Source organism: Gopherus flavomarginatus, chromosome 6 (genome assembly GCF_025201925.1).
Source record: "Gopherus flavomarginatus isolate rGopFla2 chromosome 6, rGopFla2.mat.asm, whole genome shotgun sequence".
Taxonomy (NCBI): Eukaryota; Metazoa; Chordata; order Testudines; family Testudinidae; genus Gopherus; species Gopherus flavomarginatus.
The window spans coordinates 84,314,765-84,334,922 of NC_066622.1; the positions used below are offsets into that span (position 1 = coordinate 84,314,765).

Genomic DNA, 20,158 nt, shown 5'->3' on the forward strand with positions numbered 1-20,158 from the left:
CCCCTGGAAATTTCCACTACATGCATCCTATGATGTGGGTATTCACCCACGAAAGCTCATGTTTCAAAACTTCTGTTAGTCTATAAGGTGCCACAGGACTCTTTGCTGCTTTTACAGATCCAGACTAACACGGCTACTACTCTGATACTTGACATATTTAAGGAGAATCAGTTTCCATAATTTATTAGGGCTTTCAAAGAGGCTTTGACAATGTTCCTCACTGGAGTCTGCCAAAGAAATTAAGTTGTCATGGGGCAAAGTATTGTCATGGTTCAAAAAAAAAAAAAAAGGGGAGGCTAAGACAGGAAGCAAAGTGTAGGAATAAATAGTCAGTTTTCATCATGACAAAAGTTTAACAGCGGGGTGCATTGAGGTTGCATACCAGTGATGTTTCAATATATTTATTAGAGTTCCATAAAGGGGAATGAGTAGTGAGGTACCAAAAGTTACAGATGACAGTTATTTAGGTTAGTCAAGTTTAGAGACAACTGAGGGACTTCAAAGAATTAGCCAAGCTAGGTGAATTGGCAACACAATGATAGATAAGTAGAGTGATGATAAATTAAATAATAAAATTTAGAGGGATAAAATCTTGCAGAGTTCTAAATGAACTGTGTCCACGCACGAAAGGGACCACTGTGGACAGCTCAATGTGCTACTTGCTAGGCAAAAAAACAAACATGAATGATGTTAGGATACAAAAGGAACAGTGTGGAGAATACAGAAATTATGAAGAGAATATATGAATCATGTTTGGGCCTCTTCTGGAATGTGCTACACAGTACAGGTCAACTCATCTCAAAATAATATTTCAGAATCAGAGTGGTTCAAAAGACAGATGATGAAATGGATTAAGGGTATAGAAAATCTCTCAAATGAAGAGACACTGAAAAGACTGCTTGTCTGCTTTAGAAAGACAAATGAGGGCACAATAGAAGTATGTAAAATAATGATAGTTTAGAGAAGGTAGGTTGGGAGATTCTGCTCTACCTGTCTTATTACTCAAGAATGAGGGGACATTCAATGAAATTAAAATGCGTCAACTTCAAAAATTATAAAATATTTTTTTCAAACAATGCAGAATTAGACCTTAGAACTCACTGCCATTGGGTGTTTCTGAGGCCAAGAACTTAGCAAGATTCAGAAAAGGGATGGATAGTTAGATGGATAACACAGATATAATAGTTAATGCTAACAACTTTGGAAGGATGTAAAAATCACATGGTCCAGGATGTAAACCAGTCTCTGATTATGAGGGTGAGATCTTCCTGGGGAAAGATTATCACACATCTGTCTACTGCAGGAGATCCTACACCTTCTCTGAAGCAGTTGGTGCTGACCATTGCAGAGACATGATGCTGAATGTAGGTGTGTGGTCTCACCCCTGTGGCAGCTCTTGCTGGTTGTCCTCAGGAATTAGCTCTTTTTCCAGCCAGGCTCTGCAGGCCAGTGATCTGCCTGTCCTCTTGGCCCCCGTGTCCCTCCCTGGATCCCAGTGCCCTTTTAACTGGGGTGCTGCCCCCTAGCAGTACCACACCAATCTGGGTCTCCCCTCCCTGGGGAACCCCCAAACCACTATCCCCAGTTTGCCTCAGTTTTGGCTACTGCCCAGTCTCCATCTAGCCTCCATTCACTGGGGCAGACTGTAGTATCAGCCACTCATCATAGGCAAAGGGGTTTGGACCTGCTGCCTTTACCTACCCATTGGGCTGCCCCCTACAACTCCCAGTACCTGTTGGCCTTATGCTAAGTTGCAGCCTGGGACTTTCCAGGCAGGCGGTCCCCAGCAAATCTCCCTTTCCCCAGCCCTGCTCCAATCAGGTAACCTGTGTTTGGCTCCCTGAAGCCAGGCCCGTCTCCCTCTAGCCAGGCCCGTCTCTCTCTACAGGCAGATGAAGACTGTTTGCTCCTGGCTTCTCTGGCCGTTTTATACAGACCAGCTGTGGCCTGATTAGGCTGTGGCCCAGCTGCGGCCACTTCCCCAATCCCCCCAACTTTTAGAGCTGCAGCTTTCAAGCTCTCCCAGGCTGCCTTTTAAACCCCTCAGGGCAGGAGCAGGTAACCACCCCGCTACACTGAACTAGATGGAACTCAGGTCTGATCTAATCTGGCAATTCCTATGTTTCTGTACAAAATGGAGATATGTGGGTGACATTTGCAGGTTTTTGTTATGTACTTTGATACTTTTCTGTTTTCCATTGCCTACTGTTGGGTACTGCATGTGAGTTTGAGAAAGTCTATGGGGAGCATTAATTTATCTCAATAACCTTTGGTTCAGGCCATGTACCAATAGTGTCTTTCTTCCATCATGTACCAATAGTGTCTTTCTTCCATCCGACGAAGTGGGTATTCACCCGTGAAAGCTCATGCTCCAATATGTCTGTTAGTCTATAAGGTGCCACTGGACTCTTTGCTGCTTTCTTCCAGTTGTTGTTTGGTGACTATTGTCAGAAAGTAACAACGCATCCCAAAACAGCTAAATATGAAAAGCCTCTCAATGTGCCTGTAGTAGCTCTAGCGGTTAAGTGCATGCACACACTAGAATGCTAGGAAAAAGCTTCCATTATAAGCATAACTGGACCCATGGCCACGGTCACAGAGAGAGTCTTATCCAAACAATAGCCACAATTTGCACTGGAAAAGACAGCAGGATGAAATCTTTTTATTGACAGACAATTCTGAAATCCCATGGTGCAAGTTTCAGAAGGTTCAGTTACTGAAGGTCTGAACAGCAAAGTCCCAGACATAAGGTTTCTCTTTTTTTGAGATGATTTAATCCCAACTACATGAATATACATGCCACTGTCAGAGCAAATCCCTGGGGCAGTTACAAGAAACACAGATTGACAGAGGGAGGTTGTTTGGATATCCCGCAGGGAGTAAGCAGTGACTCTGAAGCATGATCACACTGGTCAGTTTAGCAGGTAAAACAGGAAGTTGTGTCCCTCCTTCACTGGGATAAATAATTTCTTGTTGAAGTAAATAAAGACGCACAGGTTCAAAGAAGGTTGAGGGGGGATATGCTTGCTCTTTATAAATATATCAGAGGGATTAATATTAGGGAGGGAGAGGAATTATTTAAGCTTAGTACCAATGTGGACACAAGAACAAATGGGTATAAACTGGACACTAGGAAGTTTGGACTTGAAATTAGATGAAGGTTTCTAACCATTAGAGGAGTGAAGTTCTCGAACAACCTTCCAAGGGCAGTAGTGGGGGCAAAAGACATATCTGGCTTTAAGACGAAGCTTGATAAGTTTATGGAAGGGATGGTATGATAGGATAGCTTAATTTTGGCAATTGTTCTTTGATTATCAGCAGGTAAGTAAGTATGCCCAGTGGTCTGTGATGGGCTGTTAGATGGGATGGGATCTGAGTTACTGCAGAGAATTCTTTCCTGAGTGCTGGCTGGTGAGTCTTGCCCACATGCTCAGGGTTTAGCTGATCACCATATTTGGGGTCGGGAAGGAATTTTCCTCCGCGGCAGATTGGCAGAAACCCTGGAGGTTTTTCACCTTCCTCTGCAGCGTGGGGCATGGGTCACTTGCTGGTGGATTCTCTGCAGCTTGAGATCTTCAAACCACAATTTGAAGACTTCAATAACTCAGACATAGGTTAGGAGTTGTTATAGAAGTGGATGGGTAGGACTCTGTGGCCTGCTTTGTGCAGGAGGTCAGACTAGATGATCATATTGGTCCCTTCTGACCCTAAAGTCTATGAGTCTAAGTTAAGGCTCTCCTATTGACAGAGATTCAGATGCCTACTCAACACACAGTCAAATTTCAAATAGTGCTGGGACTCCCAAGGTATGGTGGCCTTAAAAGGACACTTTAAGTACAGGATGCTTATTGCATGATGAGAACAGTCTTCAACAAGACTCAGAAAAGACACTTTTCTGTTGAGCTGCACTACAGCATCTTTGAAAAGCAACACAATGCTAAATCAGAAAGTGCTGTTCGAGCAGGGCAAAGGCAAAAAGGGGCGGAGGGTCAATGCACAGTCCCACCGCAAATAAGTAGATTTCTGATATGGGTCAGTAGCAGTTTGACTCTCATTATAAATGTACTTAAATAAGCTCTCTGAGCATACAAATTTTGTTACAAATTAATGAAAATCCATCACTAGATTTTGGAAGATTCAGCCCTCATTTGAGACTGTATTAGTAGGGCTGTATTAGCAGGAGCATTGCCAGCAGATTGAGGGAAGTGATTGTTCCCCTCTCCTCGGCACTGGTGAAGCCACATCTGGAGTATTGTGTCCAGTTTTGGAAAGTCCAGCAGAGGACAAAGAAAATGATTAGGGGGCTGGGGCACATGACTTATGAGGAGAGGCTGAGGGAACTGGGTTATTTAGTCTGCAGAAGAGAAGAGTGAGGGTGGATTTGATAGCAGCCTTCAACTACCTGAAGGGGGATTCCAAAGAGGATGGAGCTAGGTTGTTCTCAGTGGTGGCAGATGACACAACAAGAAGAAATGGTCTCAAGTTGCAGTGGGGGAAGTCTAGGTTGGATATTAGGAAACACTGTTTCACTAGGAAGGTGGTGAAGCACTGGAATGGGTTACCTAGGGAGGTGGTGGAATCTCCATCCTTAGAGGTTTTTAAGGCCTGGCTTGACAAAGCCCTGGCTGGGATGATTTAGTTTGTGTTGTTCCTGCTTTGAGCAGGGGATTGGACTAGATGACCTCCTGAGGTCTCTTTCAACCTTAAGATTCTATGAGACAAATTCATATCCTTAGCGGGGCAAGAGTAACTAGGAGACCAAAAAAAAAAGAAAAAAGTGCACTAGTAGAAGTAGTCATCTTAGAAGGTTGTACCATTTTAAAAGGTTACAGTACATGAATTACTTTGCCTCCCACCAGGTAAACAACTTTAGAGCTACCCAGCTGTATTAATTACTTTATTTTCTCCATGCAATACCTCAAACTTCCAACTCTGATACCTGTGAATTCATGTCACCTCTATGTCTGGGCATACTCAGGCAACGGAAGGTTTTTATTTTTCTGAGCACTATCAACCAGAAGGAAATAAGGAAATCCAGATGTACATATGAACAACTGAAATGCCAGTAAACTAGCATTTAATGACCATTCTCATAAGGAAAAATTCAAAAGTTGTAACTAAGCACAAATGCTTGGTGGACTCCAAAGAGTGATCAATTTTCTGGTTCGTGGCACTACAAATAATAAATAGTACCAATTACAGGCTGTCTCTTCTTGCCCAACATCACAAGAATACACCTGTATGGCCTTTGTAATGTAGTGTTGGGAAGAATTGTCAATGCACTATGTTAAAAAAATTAATCTAGCAATGCTTTTAAAAAAAGTCTTAATTTCAAACATTTTCATTTCAAGGCAGGTCTCCCTTCAACCTTGTAATCCCAAAGATAATTCCTTTATTACTCCTGCTTCCTTTCCTGTGCCCAAAATGTATGGTACAGTCTAGTCTTAAAGCACCAACACAGATAAAACTGTAGGTCCCCCTTGAAGCGTACCACTGTTTCTTAACCCACTTCTGTTCATAGGTGAATTTCCTGTAACACTTTATGAATTCCTACCACATTCTCACTATTCAGTACAAATGTAGGGCCAGATTCTGATCTCCCTTACATGGCTGTAAATCTGGAGTAACTCAGTGGAAAAAAAAAACAGATTTGCTCCATTCTTAATGTGATCAAAATTTAGCCCCTAGTAATTTCGCCTTCCTTCTTTGGTCACTGTTCTCAAAGCCTCCAGTTCTTTTGTCTAAGGTGTGTGTAAACATTTTGAATCCCTCCATATGATGTTGCTAGCATTATGCTAGCTCTGGGGCAGTCATGCTTTTACTTTATGTTCTTTGGGTGCATGTCTTTAGCAAAATCCTCTGTGATCTGGTGACAATTCCTAAATTGTAGATGACTCTTCAGCAGTGCTGTGTGTTAGTCTTTCTGCTTTATCCATCTGAGTAGTCTGATTAATAAAACCTCTTCTCTGGACTCTCTCTTATACATTGATCACTAAAAAGACAACATTCCTTCCATCGATGTCTCAGTATATCTGTTTTATTAACTGGTTCTGTTAGTTTATGGTGATGGTTTTTGTTTGATATGATATTTAGTTGGACTTGATCTCTTTTTTTAAAGTAAGTACCCACTGGAGCTGAAAATTGAAAAGGGTTCAGAAAGGAGCCACAAAAATGATTTGAGGTCTGGAAGTGAGAAACTTAAGCTCAATCTATTTAATTTATCAAAGAGAGGGTTGAGACATGACTTCATCAATGTCTATAAGTGCCTACATGTTGTGAAGGTTTCTGACTGTGTTAGTGGGGAAGGCTTTAATGTAGCAGACAAAGGCATGACAACACTCGGTGGCAGACAACTAAAGCTAGTAGAAAAATCTCAAAGTGGAAATGAGGTGCAAAATTTTAATGGTGAAGGTAAATTAACCACTGGAATACAGTTGGTTAAAAATGTAAATTCTGTCCTTTGGGAGTTTGAGATGTAGACATTTCTTTTTGTCCCAAATTAGGTCAAAAAGTAAAATTCTCAGAATTTTTCACAACATGAAATATTCTGCAATATTTCATTCAGTCCTTATCAAAACATTTCATTTAGAAAAGTCAAAAGACTTTGTTTCAACTGTTTTGATATTATAGAAACAAAATGATGTGATAAATTTTCATTGAAAATGTGGATGCAATCCATGTGTTGTTGCTAAACTTTTTGATTTTATCAAATCATTTTTGGTCAGAAAATGCTGATTTGACAAAACCAAAGAATTTTGCAAGAAATGTATTGATCAACTCTCTGTTAGGGATTCTCTGTCACTTGGCAACTTTTAATCAAGATTAGATATCTTTCTAAGAGTTATGCTGTTGTCTAGTTCATCCAGAAGTCAGTGGCCTTGATACAAAAATTAGTGGGTGAACTTCTGTAAACTGTTTTATGTGAGAAGTCATACTGGAAAGATTATCACAGAGGGCTACTCTTCCCTTAAAATCTTTTAGTCAGTGGAAAACTCCTTGGGTATCTTACAGGCCACGGAACTGAGGGGGCCACTTGGCCCAGGGCCCAAACATTTTTTGTCTGAGTAGCACAGGGTTGCAACATAACTCACTCAAAATTGGTATAACCACCCCTCCATCATGACAGAAGTGTGGCCAGGCCAAACCTGAGTGGTGCTCTGACCATTTGAGCCTGGTCCCAATGCCACTCAAATTTGAAAGAAGTGGGAGTAGGAGCTTATGGACCAAGGGAATCTGGCTGCTAGGGGGCAGGAGGAGGTAGCACTGAGAGAGGAAGAGGAGGGTCAGCAGTGGGGAGGCAAATCTATGCCCCCCCCTTAAATGGTGCTCTGCAGCCTCTTGGATCTCTGACACATGTCTTATGACTGGGAGGACCAGATTCTCACTAGCTCTACTGTATGTGACACTTATTATTTAAGGCAGAGTCAGTTTACTATGTGTGTATATGTGTGTGGTTCAACTGCTGAATTCTATCATGAAACCCAGATACGATAGGAGGGAGTGCTTAAGAAATCCTTGTATTAAATCAGGCCTGCACAACATACGTGGGCAGCCCAGAGCCCTTTGAATCCTGGCCCGCGGCCGCTGATTGCCCCCTCCCCGGACCCCTGCCCCAACTGCCCCCCCAGAACCTCCACCCCCTATCTAACACCACTGGTCCTTGTCCCCTGATACCCCTCTCCCGGGACCCCTGCCCCTAACTGCCCCCCAGGACCTCACCCCCTTTCTAAATGCAGCTGCTCCTTGTCCCCCAATTGCCCCCTTCTGAGACCCATGCCCCTAACTGCCCCTGGGGACCCCAGCCCCTATTTAAGCCTCCCTTCTTCTTGTCCCCAACTGCCCCCTCCTGAGACCCCCCAACTTTCCCCCAGGACCCCACCCCCTACCTGTCCCCTGATAAACTCCTGGGACTCCCATGCCTATCCAACTGCTGCCTGTCCCCTGATTGCCCCCCTGAACCTGCACCCCATCCAACCCCCAGCCCCCTTACCGTGCCACTCAGACCAGCGTGTCTGGCTCCATGCAGCTCCAGACACGTTGCTGCCATGCTCCCCCGCGGAGCCCACAGGCCCATCCCCCAAGCACCTGCCTTCCAGATTTGAACACCTCAAAATTCAGGAGTGCTCAAGCTCAGTTTGGGCAGCTGTTACTTCATTTCTCCCAAATCAAATATACTGATCCACTGTAACTTGCTATAGAAAAAGTAGGATAAAATTGAGCAAGAAATGCTTATTAGGACTGGAATTGCTATTTTCAACAGCCATTGCCTTTTTGTTTGTTTAAAAGGAAGACAGTGATATTGCATTGGCAAATTCCCCATAGAAAGAAAGAGTGGAACAAAAGAATAATAAAGGCACCTCAACTTTTCCTCATTTATGGAGGACAGTCTTATAATATGCATCCAGATATTCTCCAATCACACAAGCTGAAAATTGTTCCACTTTACTGCAGCTCTGTAACCATATGGGAACCAATCCTGTCTGTGTTTTGTGCACATCCAAATTTCCCGCTGAATGACCCACCCTGGGAGCGAGTTACCAGTGACTCAGGGCTGGGGTGGCAGGAGATGTGGAGGGGGGCACTGGTGGGGGGGAGCCCAGAGCTGGGGCAGCAGTGGAGTGGGGGGAGGGCACTGGTGGGGAGGAAAGGGGGAAGCCCAGCACTGGGGCAGCAGGAGGTGTGGGTGGGTGGGTGGGTGGAGAGCCCAGGAGTGGGGCAGCAGGGAGGTACAGGGGGGAGCCCAGGGCTGAGACGAGGGGCAGCCAAATTTCTTTTTGCTTGGGGCAGCAAAAACCTAGAGCCGGCCCTGCCGTATTCCCCCAGCCGCCGGAGCCCCGGGCCCTTTAATTTGACCCTGAGAGCTCCCAGCCACCTCTTCAGCTGGAAGCCCCCGGTCGATATAAAATAAAGTATCACCTCCCCACCCCCAACCTTCCTTTTTGGCCCACAGCTGTTTTGATGGGGCGGCACTGGGGAAGGACAGTTTGTTTCCGCAGGGCTGGGCAGCCCTGAGGCTGGGTATTTCTGTGGGGCAGAGAGGTTTCGGCCCTCAGCTGTTTTCTTTGGAGTAATGTGGCCCTTGCCGCTTTACGAGTTGTGCAGGCCTGTATTAAATAATCAACTAGTACCAGCCTGTAGTAGTTTACATTTTAAAGGGTGAAATCCTGTAAAGTGCTGAGCAACTGGTCTAAATCCAGAAGAGCATACATACGCACAAAAACTCAGACACACATAAACTTGTGTGTGTATGTTTGGTTTTTTACGTATTTATATATTTCAGTCACTGGAATCATTTTTAAGTCATTCCATGAATGTGTTGAAATTTGTTGTTTTTGAAGGGGACGAAAAGTTTTACATTTTAATCTTGAAAGCTAATGTGATACCAGAATTCTTAGAAGAGAGTCCTTAAAAAGGAATTGTAATAATGGTTCAGGGTTAGGTGTGATGATACATGTGATTCTTTGATTTCCTTTCTATCATACTGATTCATTTGTTAATTTGATTTTATTAAAATGAAGTCTTCAAAAAACAATGTACCAAGTCTTTGCAAAGCATGGTGCAGTAAGTTGAAAAAAGTGTCTTGGGGTGGTTGTTTTTTTGAAGCAAAACCATGCAAATGGTTTACATTTAAAAAATGACATTTCTGTGTGATGTGTTTTGATTCTTTAGTGTTTTGTTTTGTTTTATTTTTAAATCACTTGTTCTTTGGAGTTTCAGCCTGGACTAAACACAAAAGTACAAACACAGTGACAGAAACCCATTTCTGATCCCCCAAAAAGATACCAGAAATCTTACAGTCTGGCTATTCCTTTGATATTTCCAGTCCAATTGACTGGTGCTCTCAGAAGGAAGTCAATTCCTGCAAAAATGTTTGTTAAACTTTCCCCCCGCCCCCGACAAGTTTTCCAGATAAATATCTGAACTTTTGATTGCATACCAAACCCTGCAAAGTACTCTGCATCTTCTGGGGCTCATTCATCAGCAGTTCTGACTACAGGTTAGACAGAGATTGCACATTCGTCTTTGGCAAAGGAGAGCTTTTATAATTGCTTATCCCGGGCTACACAAATGTACTCCATCTTCTGAATTTTCTTGTCTTTTCTTGCTTGGGGGAAAGTGATTGCTGCTTTCAAGAAATGCCAGGTCTCATGATTTGAAATAGGGCCCGATAGTTTAGTGTTTGTTGAGCAGAGTTAATATCGGTTCATTAATTAGTGCACCCCGCTAATTAAATAGTAGAGAAACCTGTTCTAAATTAAATCCGTAAACAAACAAAGCATCTCCAGGCCATTCACATCCCCGGAGACTGACTGTGGTCTAAGAGTGACAGTTTATTTTTGATAAAGTGGCCAGCATTTTGACTGCAGGTTATTTAGGTGACAGCTGTTTACATTTCAGGATATTAACTGTTAAGAGGTGTATGGAGTCCTGCTCTGTGTGTGTGTGTGTGTGTGTGTGTGTAAATATGCATTTATATATATATATATATATACACACAGAGAAATGATGACTTGTGTTGCATATTTATAATGCCTAATCCAAAGACCACTAAAGTCAATGGAAATATTCTTCATCTCAAATTCATACTTTGACAATCTAGAGCTAGTTTGCTTTGAAGTTATTTGTACTGTGCTGAAGATAACCCATTTCGAATGTAGTTCTGCCAACTTATTTTGTCTTAAAATAAGATAAAATACATCTTAAAATGTGTCCGGATTTATTAATTAATTCCCATTGACTCTGAGAGGGTAGCATACTGAACAAAATGTTCAATTTTATTCTCACTCAGCACCCCAAGAATTACACAAATAAAACAAGTAATTATTATTACTTATTTTAAATGTTTATTAATTTCTTCTTGTGTCTCTGTTTAAGTAAAGAACGAGAGGAGAGGAAGGGAGTTACATTCCAGAAACACAAAAAAGTAAATGTAAAATGAGTTTATTTAGGAAGAAAATAATTATTTTCTTTAAGGGAAAGTTGTTTAAAATGTATTGTTCTGTATCTTTATAATAATGCCCTATTTTCTGTGGTCGCTCTGGGTCTAGTTCTGCTCCGAATTAAATCAGTAAAATTCTGTTTGCTGTTTCAAGAGCAGGATCCGGCCCCTACACAAATGAAAGTTGAGCTTCACTTGTTCAAATCTTATTTCCCTACATCTACTGACCCACAAATTGAATGCTTTAGTCCAGCTTTAATCCTTGATTGAAAACCACATGGGCACAAGGATGGACATGCACAATTCCCAGTGCAGGATCAGGACATCTGCTTGTACTTTAGGAAGATTCATGGAAGTGTGCTGAGCATTAAACATGTTTGCCATTTTAGGGTTAAAAATATCATGACCTGAGTCCATATTATGGAGTTGGCAAATTTTAACATTTTCATGTCAATATCAGAGTTCATACTTGCTTATGCTAGTGTATCATCACTAGACGTGAAATTCATTAAAAGAATTCACTCCCTTCATTTGCAAGGTGCAGCCCAGAAAGTATATTTAGGGGCTGAATTATCAATACAAATGAATAATGCAACTGAGGAGACCACTCCGGCTATAGTGATTTGAAAGTTATATGGTAAACAAATACAAAGAAAGCAAGACTGGGCACAAACCATCAGGTCTGCACTATTTTGTTTTGTTTTGTTTTTATTTATTTCCTTTCTACAGATGTCCTCTCTACAGATGTATTTCTTTGATCAATATTTAATATTGATTCTTTGAAATGTGACCTACAAGTGATTTTGATAAATGGATTTGGAAGATGTCTAATTTCATTCTCTTTTTACGTATTTCTTTATTATTTGCCCAAAAGTTGTTCTGCAACTTTCTTTAATACTTCCACTGTGAAGCACAAAATATACCTAATTTCTTCAAGCAGCATCAGAGTTTGGTCCCTTCTCCCATAATTCCCTGGACATACACAAGGTATCTCAAAAGGCCTTTCAAAATCACCCAGAATGCACTGCTGCTGGGATTGGGCAGGAACGTTAGGGATACAGACCAGAAAGCACTATTGTTAAATTAATTCAGTGTGGTGTTAGTGTAGAGAAAGAGTAGAATTGCAGGTCCACTGAACATAACACATGCCGAAGGTAGATATGCTGAATTGTGTATACAAAAATTAATGTGCAGTAATCTGGTTGACTACAATCAATGGAACACTAGTGAACATGTGCTTTAGGGAATCTGTTCTTCTTGTTTATTAGTTCTCTAACTACTCATACCAAATGATGTACTTAAGCCCAAGTGACATGAGTTACTTGAGTACATGGAGTAGTCCTATCCAAGTCAAGATAGTGACTTTTTTACTTCAGTACCTCGCTGAATCTGGACCTTGAAGTGGGAACTCAGAAACCTAGTAAGATTAAATTACATTAGGGCCAAATCTAGCTTTCCTTACTCTTGTATAAAGCATGTAAGATTTTGCCTTTATCGTGTATATTTAAATAGTGATGTGATAATGTGACAAATGAAAATGAACTTTCAATAAAGATGTGGGGCTGGAGTCTGATCTCACTTTCTCTGTTATCACTTTAGTTACTCTTGATTTGCCATGTTGTAACTGAGATCAGAATCAAACCCATAGTCTCAGATAACCATGGCTAATAGGAATATTAACTTATTGTACAAGCAGAGTTGTATTAATGTTTCTTATTAAAAAGAGAGCTGCTGAATTTTGGCATGTTGCTAAGTTTCCAAAGTGATTCAAAATGCACATATTTTCAGTGATGTTTTTCTGGTATTTGCCGCAATTGAAACTATATTTACACTGCACTCTACTGGTGGTGGCATGTAGGGTGTTTATAGCTACACACCACAGTAAAAAGCCAGCTGCATCCATGCTGTGGTGTGTAGCTACATGTGTCAGTGGATGGCTTTGGCAGGGGGGAAGTGATGGGGAAACGCTTCAGGAATGGGGAGACAGCAGGACACTACACTACTAAAAATAGCAGTGTAGATGGGGGAAGCACTACTTGGGGGTGTAGACAGACGTATAGGATACATACCCTCAGGGTTCAGGTGTGTCTTTATTCGCCTAAGCAATACCTCACCCCCTACATTGCTATTTATACCCATGCTAGAGGTGTGTGCAGTGTACATAAGCTGCCCACTGCCGTGAGGTTTGTGCAGTGTACATGTACCTTGTAAGTCACTTTTCATCAGCACAACTCCATAAGTATCCAACTTAGAAACAACATGGAAATTTTGGTGAAATTTCACAAAAATGACAGCAGAATTGATGCAGTTCCATCAAAATTTGAATTAATGGAGGATCTAGGACATCTCATTTTTAACAGAGGAATATTTCCCAGAACCCAGTGTAGTATCACCAGCCTCATGCCATATATGACTGAAAAAAGGACCAGCTTTAGAACTTTAGGTGCTTGAATAGGTGATCTGATTTTCAGAGGTACTAAGCACCTGCAACTCCCACTGATGTCAATGGGAGTGCAGATCATAAAAACACCTGGGTACTGAGTGCAAGACTGGACTCAGAATGTGTTTATTGAAGGTAATTTCTCTGCACATTTTAGAACAATACCAAATTCTAGTTCATACCAAAATATCCATATTTAAAAATATTGATGCTTGAGGAAGGTGGGAATCCGCTTGCCAGATTACGAATGTAATTATAAAACTACACATTTTATTATAAGGAAAAATAATGCTTAGCTCTTAAACCACTTTACAAAGGAGGTAAGTAACATTATCCTCATTTTATACCTGGGGAAACTGAGGAAGATAGGGAAGTAACTTGCCCAAGGTCACCAAGCAGGCCAGTCACAGAGGTGGGTATAGAAAGCAGCTCTGCTGAATTCCAGTCAGTTCTCTATCCACTAGACTACCCTGCTTGTGACTATTCCTTACTTCAAGAAGATACTTTTTCAGCAGATGTTTCCATTGTTTTTACTGACCTCTCATGTCTGTTTGTCTCATGCAAAATGAAAAAGCTAATTTTTTTTTATTATTATTTTTAGGTATTCATCCACTGGTTTAAAAACTCCTCAGAATACTTCAATAAATATGCAACTGCCTTCACAAGAGACCACCCCTTATTTTAATAATGTGGATCAGAAGGACTTGGATGGATATTCCGCATCAAGGGCCAACTCAGTTCCCATCATCCCATCTGTGGGCTTGGATGAAGCCTGCATGCAAATGCAAAATGTTTCTGAACTAACAGGAATCAAATGGTGCAAAAACTCCTATTCAGCTGAACTTGTCAATGTCAGTGTCCCAGTCAGCAATTGTCTTATAGCAGAACAACAGGAAGTGAAAATATTGCTAGAAACTGTCCAAGAGCAGATTCGAATTCTGACTGATGCAAGGAGGTCAGAGGACTATGAACTGGCAAGCACAGAATCAGAAAACAGTGCAAGTGAAAACACAGCTTTTCTGCCCATGAGTCCCATGGCAAAATTGGAACGAGAAGCAAAATTTATCTTAAAAAGCGAAACACACAGAGACTCGGCATTGACCAAGTGACTTTGAGGAGAGTGGGGGTGGGGAAATAAAGGATCTGTGCACTCAAAGCTTTGCTAAACAGGAAAGGAAGGAAATTAAATACAAATTATTTATATGCATTAATTTAAAAGCATCTACTTAGAAGAAGCCAAATAGTCAATCGCCCTCATATCATAGTGTTTTTTAACAAAATATTTTTTTAAGGGAAAGAAAAGTTCCAGGAGGGATAAAGCATACATCTAAAACTTGTTTGGTTTGGGTTTTTTTTTGAAAGGGGGTTTGCTTTCCTTTTTCAGAGTTACACATTCAGTTGCAGTTACAGTATGTTTTAAAAAGGTCCTGTTTGGCTGTTAGAAGGCTTGGGACATGCATATTTTTCAAAAAAAGCCAAATTCATTCTTAGACTCTTTGGTTTCAAAGTAGAGCTGTGTTGAACTGTCCACCAGGGATTCATTCTTTGGTGAGCAAGTTCTTCTTGAGTAGCCTCAAATAATACAGGCGCATAATTAGCCCTCCATTCTACCAGTAGCTTGGTCCCAGATTCATAATTTTAAAACAAACCAACACACACACAAAGTCAATCTTTCCTATCTAAATTCTAAAGTATGGTTCCAAGCCACGTAAAATCTGAAGCAACTGTAAAGCCCTGATTCAGCCAGATGCTTACGCGTGTGGCTTCCTTTAAGTACACGAGTAGTCTTAGTGAAGTCAATGGGACAACTCATGACCTTTAAGTTAGCATGTGCTTAAGTATCTTGTTAAATCAGAGCATCAGAGCAGGAAATGCAATGATCGGGTGTTGCTCACAACCACTGTGCAGCCCCATCTCATTTTGAACTGTGCTTTTTAAGTTTTGATTTTCAGTAAGAAAGGAAAAGAAGAAGAAAAAGGTAGTGGGTGTGTGTGTGTGTATGTTATGAATTTTCTACCAATGGGAACTTAAACCACATTATTTTGTCACAAAAATTACAGTATGTTGAAAATGTTATACTTTGAAGACATTTTTGAACACTCCAAAAGAGCACTTTTTTAAAATATATTTTTAGTTTGGTTTGTTCAGAGATCAGTTGGGGAGATACAATATGATCAATACTCAGCATATATTTGTTCATGCTGTCCTAATTTGTTTCCACATTTAGTTTTTCCTGTCATTTGAATTAAGCATTACTTCTGCTTATGAACTTTTAAGGCCCCTTTCCTGCAGCTGGTTTGGTACGGGTGGGTCCAGGCATTTGTAAAAACCTGTCTTGAATTTAATGAGGCTGTGCAAGGGCACATGGGCTCCACCAAATAGATCCATTTGGAGAATCAAGATTTTAGAGAAGGAAGATCATTTACTGATTGCAGTGTCCCAAGCACTTGCTGTCTTACATTTTCTTTTCTGTTTTCTCCTGTATCCACAGCACATGATGTGCCACCAATACAGTGGCCTAAATTCAGTAATGACATATGAACTACTATTTTTAAATACAGTCTGTTTAAATTGTTTGTTTAAAAAATTAATGAACAATAGTAAATAATTACCAAATAGCCTTCCCTATTCAATGCTGGAAGACCGGTTGATTTATTAACAAAATCTACAGTGTACACAAAATGTATTCAAATACGTACTCCCTTTACAGCAAGGTAATTGCTATAGTTATTAGATGTGCCCCAGACTTTCCAGTTCACCATTCTCAAGAGTGAGTTTCCAAAATAGAACAATCGATCGGTCTAGTGCTGTTGTATGTTGAGTCAGAATAAAGCAATATTTCAACTTCTCTCTAGTGAACTGAAGAAAAAAAAAAGCTGAAGGCATATGCCATTTATTTTCCCCCAGTTAGGGCATTAAGTAAAAATTAGTATTCACATAAGAAGTCTTTTTTCTAAAAAAAGCAAAGTTGATGGAATTGTCTCATTTACACAACTTTCTATGGCTGTAATCTTTGCTGTGTGTTTTCAATAAAAATATATATGAGAGCAAATTATGATTTATGCCCCTGGATGGAGCATCATTGGTTTTGATTCCCTTCTTCAAATGTCACTTGGATACGGCTGGATTTAAGGAACGAGTTCCCTGAGGGATGTACCTTATTGTTGATGAAAGCTCCAATCCTGCAATCCAATTTCATGTGCGTGGGCAATGCCCTGTTCACTTCAGCAGGGCTCCATGTGGGTGCAGCAGGCTGCCTCCACTCAGTGAACTACAGGATCAGTACCTAAGATACATATTTCAAAGTGAAACTTTTTTAAACTAACAGAAGTCTGGCCTTATTGCCCCCAAATCCAACTACATTTTGCAGTCAGAAAATGCACCCTTTGAAATGTATTGGAAACACACTGCAGGATTTCTGTTGAAGAAAGAGGCAATGCCTTTCTTAGTTTAACACCCTGAAAAGCAGAAACAGTGGAAGAGCAATGTATTAAAAACTGATGGAGTGTCTGATTGAATAATAGATGAAGATCTGAAATGGTGAGAAATCTTCAGCTCATGTTGGAGATGCTATCTTGTACTCAGCAAAGGATGTGTGACTGTTATTTGTTACCTGTTCTATTCTGTTTCAGCATGTTTGAATAGAGAGACATTAATACTAACCTTATGATAGACTAGTGTATTATTTGTTAAGAATTTCATTTCAGCACTTATTGAAAGTTCCGTTGTTTCAAGAGGAAAAAGTTAAAGAAGATCTAGACAGGTCACTGTAATATGAATTGTATGTTTCTCTAATGTACGTGTTTTTCCCTCTATAGTGAATGGAACAACATTTTATCTGAATTCTGACACTTTAATTATGTAGGCTGCAGAAAAGACTTCATGAAGTTTCACTTACACTACTGAAAGACTAGCTCATATTTTTGTTCCAGACATCCCATCGAACCCAAGTTGCTTAGAAGGGGTGTAAATCAGTGCAGAATATAGTTTGTGCTAATAAAATTACATCTGTTGCTCAACTGGGAAACCAAATAATAATTCTCCATGGAAGAAACTCTAAACTCATTGATGTACTCATAAGATAATTGAAATTTACAGCTGCCCTGTAAAGATCAAGTTTAGTTAGATGTGAAAATTCACACCAGTTACACTTCACCAAACTGGGAAAATAACTAATTAAATGGTTTAAAATAGACCAAGGGAAACTGACGTCTCTTAAGCATACTACTATTGAACGCAATTACAAAATATGGCCATTATGTGTCCTAGATTTCTTGCTTCTGAATAGGTTTTCTTCAAAACAACTCAACAACCTCCTCTCTGCCCCTTATTAGTAGCGGGCTCCCAGAAATCTGAAGTGGGAAATGTGGTGAATATAGACACACGTTTTCACATTGCTTAAAAGTTATTAACCATCAAAAACTCATTATAATTCAGTAGGGCTATTCTGTGGTATTCTAACTCATGTTTAGTATCCGCCTTCTTGAATAGTCCCATTCAGTTCAATGAGTCTATTCATGGATAAGGTAGTATTCAAAATGAGTAAGGCTATCAGAATCTGGCCCTCAATTAGGGAAATCTTAGATAGGTGGCCAGACTCTCAACTGATGTGTATTAATCTAGCTCCACTGAAGTCCATTAGAGTGATGCCAATTTACATCAGCTGAGAATCTGGCCCAAAGTGATTAGTCACACTGTTAAACAATAGAATACCAACTGAAATTTGTTAAGGCTGTTAAGCAATTTAAAATATTAATCGTGATTAATCAAGTGATTCAAAAAATGATTCACAATGAATTGCACAATTAATCGCACTGTTAATAATAGAATACTATTTAAATATTTTTGGATGTTTTCTACATTTTCAAATATATTGATTTAATTACAAAACAGAATACAAAATGTACAATGCTCACTGTATATTTATTTTTGACTACAAGTATTTGCACTATAAAAAAACAAGTATTTTTCAATTCACCTAATACAAGTACTGTAGTACAATCTTTTTATCGTGAAAGTTGAACTTACAAATGTAGAATTATGTACAAAAAAACTGCAGTCAAAAATAAAACAATGTAAAAGTTTAGCGCCTACAAGTCCACTTAGTCCTACTTCTTGTTCAGCCAATTGCTCAAACAATTTTTTTACATTTGCAGAAGATACTAATGACGGGTTCTGCTTGATAACAATCCAAAGCAGTGCAGACCAATGCATGTTCATTTTCATCCTCTGAGTCAGATGCCACCAGTAGAAGGTTGATTTTCTTTTTTGTGGTTCAGGTTCTGAAGTTTCTACATCTTAGAATTGCTCTTTTAAGACTTCAGAAAGCATGCTCCACACCCTGTCCCTCTCAGATTTAGAAAGGCTCTTCAGATTCTTAAACCTTGGGTCGAGTGCTGTAGCTATTTGTAGAAATCTCACATTGGTACCTTCTTTGTGTTTTGTCAAATCTGCAGTGAAAGTGTTCTTAAAATGATGATGCTTGTTAAAAAAATAGAGTGTTAATTGAATTTGTGACTGAACTCCTTGGAGAGGAATGGTGTGTCTCCTGTTCTGTTTTAACCACATTCTGCCGTATATTTCATGTTATATCAGTCTCGGATGATGACCCGGCACATGTTCGTTTTAAGAACACTTTCACAGCAGATTTGACAAAATGCAAACAAAGTACCAATGTGAGATTTCTAAAGATAGTTACAGCACTCGACTCAAGATTTAAGAATCTGACATGCCTTCCAAAATCTGAGAGGGACAAGGTGTCAAGCATGCTTTCAGAAGTCTTAAAAGAGCAACAATCCAATGCGGAAATTAGAGAACCTGAACCACCAAAAGAAGAAAATCAGCCTTCTGATGGTGGTATCTAACTCAGATGATGAAAATGAATGTGCATTGATCCACTCTGCTTTGGATTGTTATTGAGCAGAAACCCATCAGCATGGACACGCATCCTCTGGAATGGTGGTTGAACTATGAAGAGACATATGAATCTTTAGTGCATCTAGCACTAAATATCTTGCCACACCATTTACAACAGTACCATGTTAACGCCTGTTCTCACTTTTAGGTGACATTGTAAACAAGAAGCAGGCAGCATTATCTCCTGCAAATGTAATCAAACTTGTTTGTCTGAGCAATTGGCTGAAATAGGACTGGGTGGACTTATAGACTCTAAAGTGTTACATTGTTTTATTTTTGAATGCAGTTATTTTTTGAACATAATTCTACATTTGTAAGTTCAACTTTCATGATAAAGAGATTGCACTACTGTACTTGTATTAGGTGAATTGAAATATACTATTTTTTTTTACAGAAAATTTGTCATAAGAATAATATAAAGTGAGCACTCTATATTTTGTATTTTATTTTATAATTGAAATCAATATATTTGAAAATGTAGGAAACATCAAAAATATTTAAATAAATGGTATTTTATTATTGTTTAACAGTGCAATTAATCATGATTAATTTTTTTAATTGCTTGACAGCCCTAATTATTGTGTCTATCCTCCTACAAGGGCTGGATAGTCCCCAGTGAGACCCAGTTCAGCAAAGCACTTACACATGGGCTTAACTTTAAATTTTGAAGCCAATGAGATTTAAGCATATGCTCACAATGATGCATGTACTTAGATGCCTTGTTAAACCATGGCCTAAAAGAAGATGTACAGAAGCTATCAGATAGGGAGTCAAATTCTGCTCTGAGTTAAAAGTGATAGTGTAAGTAAGAGTAAAATTTGGCCCCATAAAGAAATACTATATTTTATCTTGCCACAAATTCA

At 39.8% G+C, this 20,158-nt stretch overlaps 1 protein-coding gene across 3 annotated transcripts in view; it reads left to right on the plus strand.

The window, feature by feature from the left end:
* The window catches only part of NRG3 (neuregulin 3), a 959,051-nt gene extending 941,269 nt beyond the window's left edge, over window positions 1–17,782 (plus strand). For all 3 annotated transcript variants that reach the window (XM_050959091.1, XM_050959094.1, XM_050959092.1), the window contains exon 9: window positions 13,981–17,782. In XM_050959091.1, the coding sequence (XP_050815048.1) occupies window positions 13,981–14,488 (508 nt within the window). In that variant the 3' untranslated portion in view covers window positions 14,489–17,782. The remainder of the gene's footprint in view (window positions 1–13,980) is intronic.
* Window positions 17,783–20,158: the final 2,376 nt, after the last annotated feature.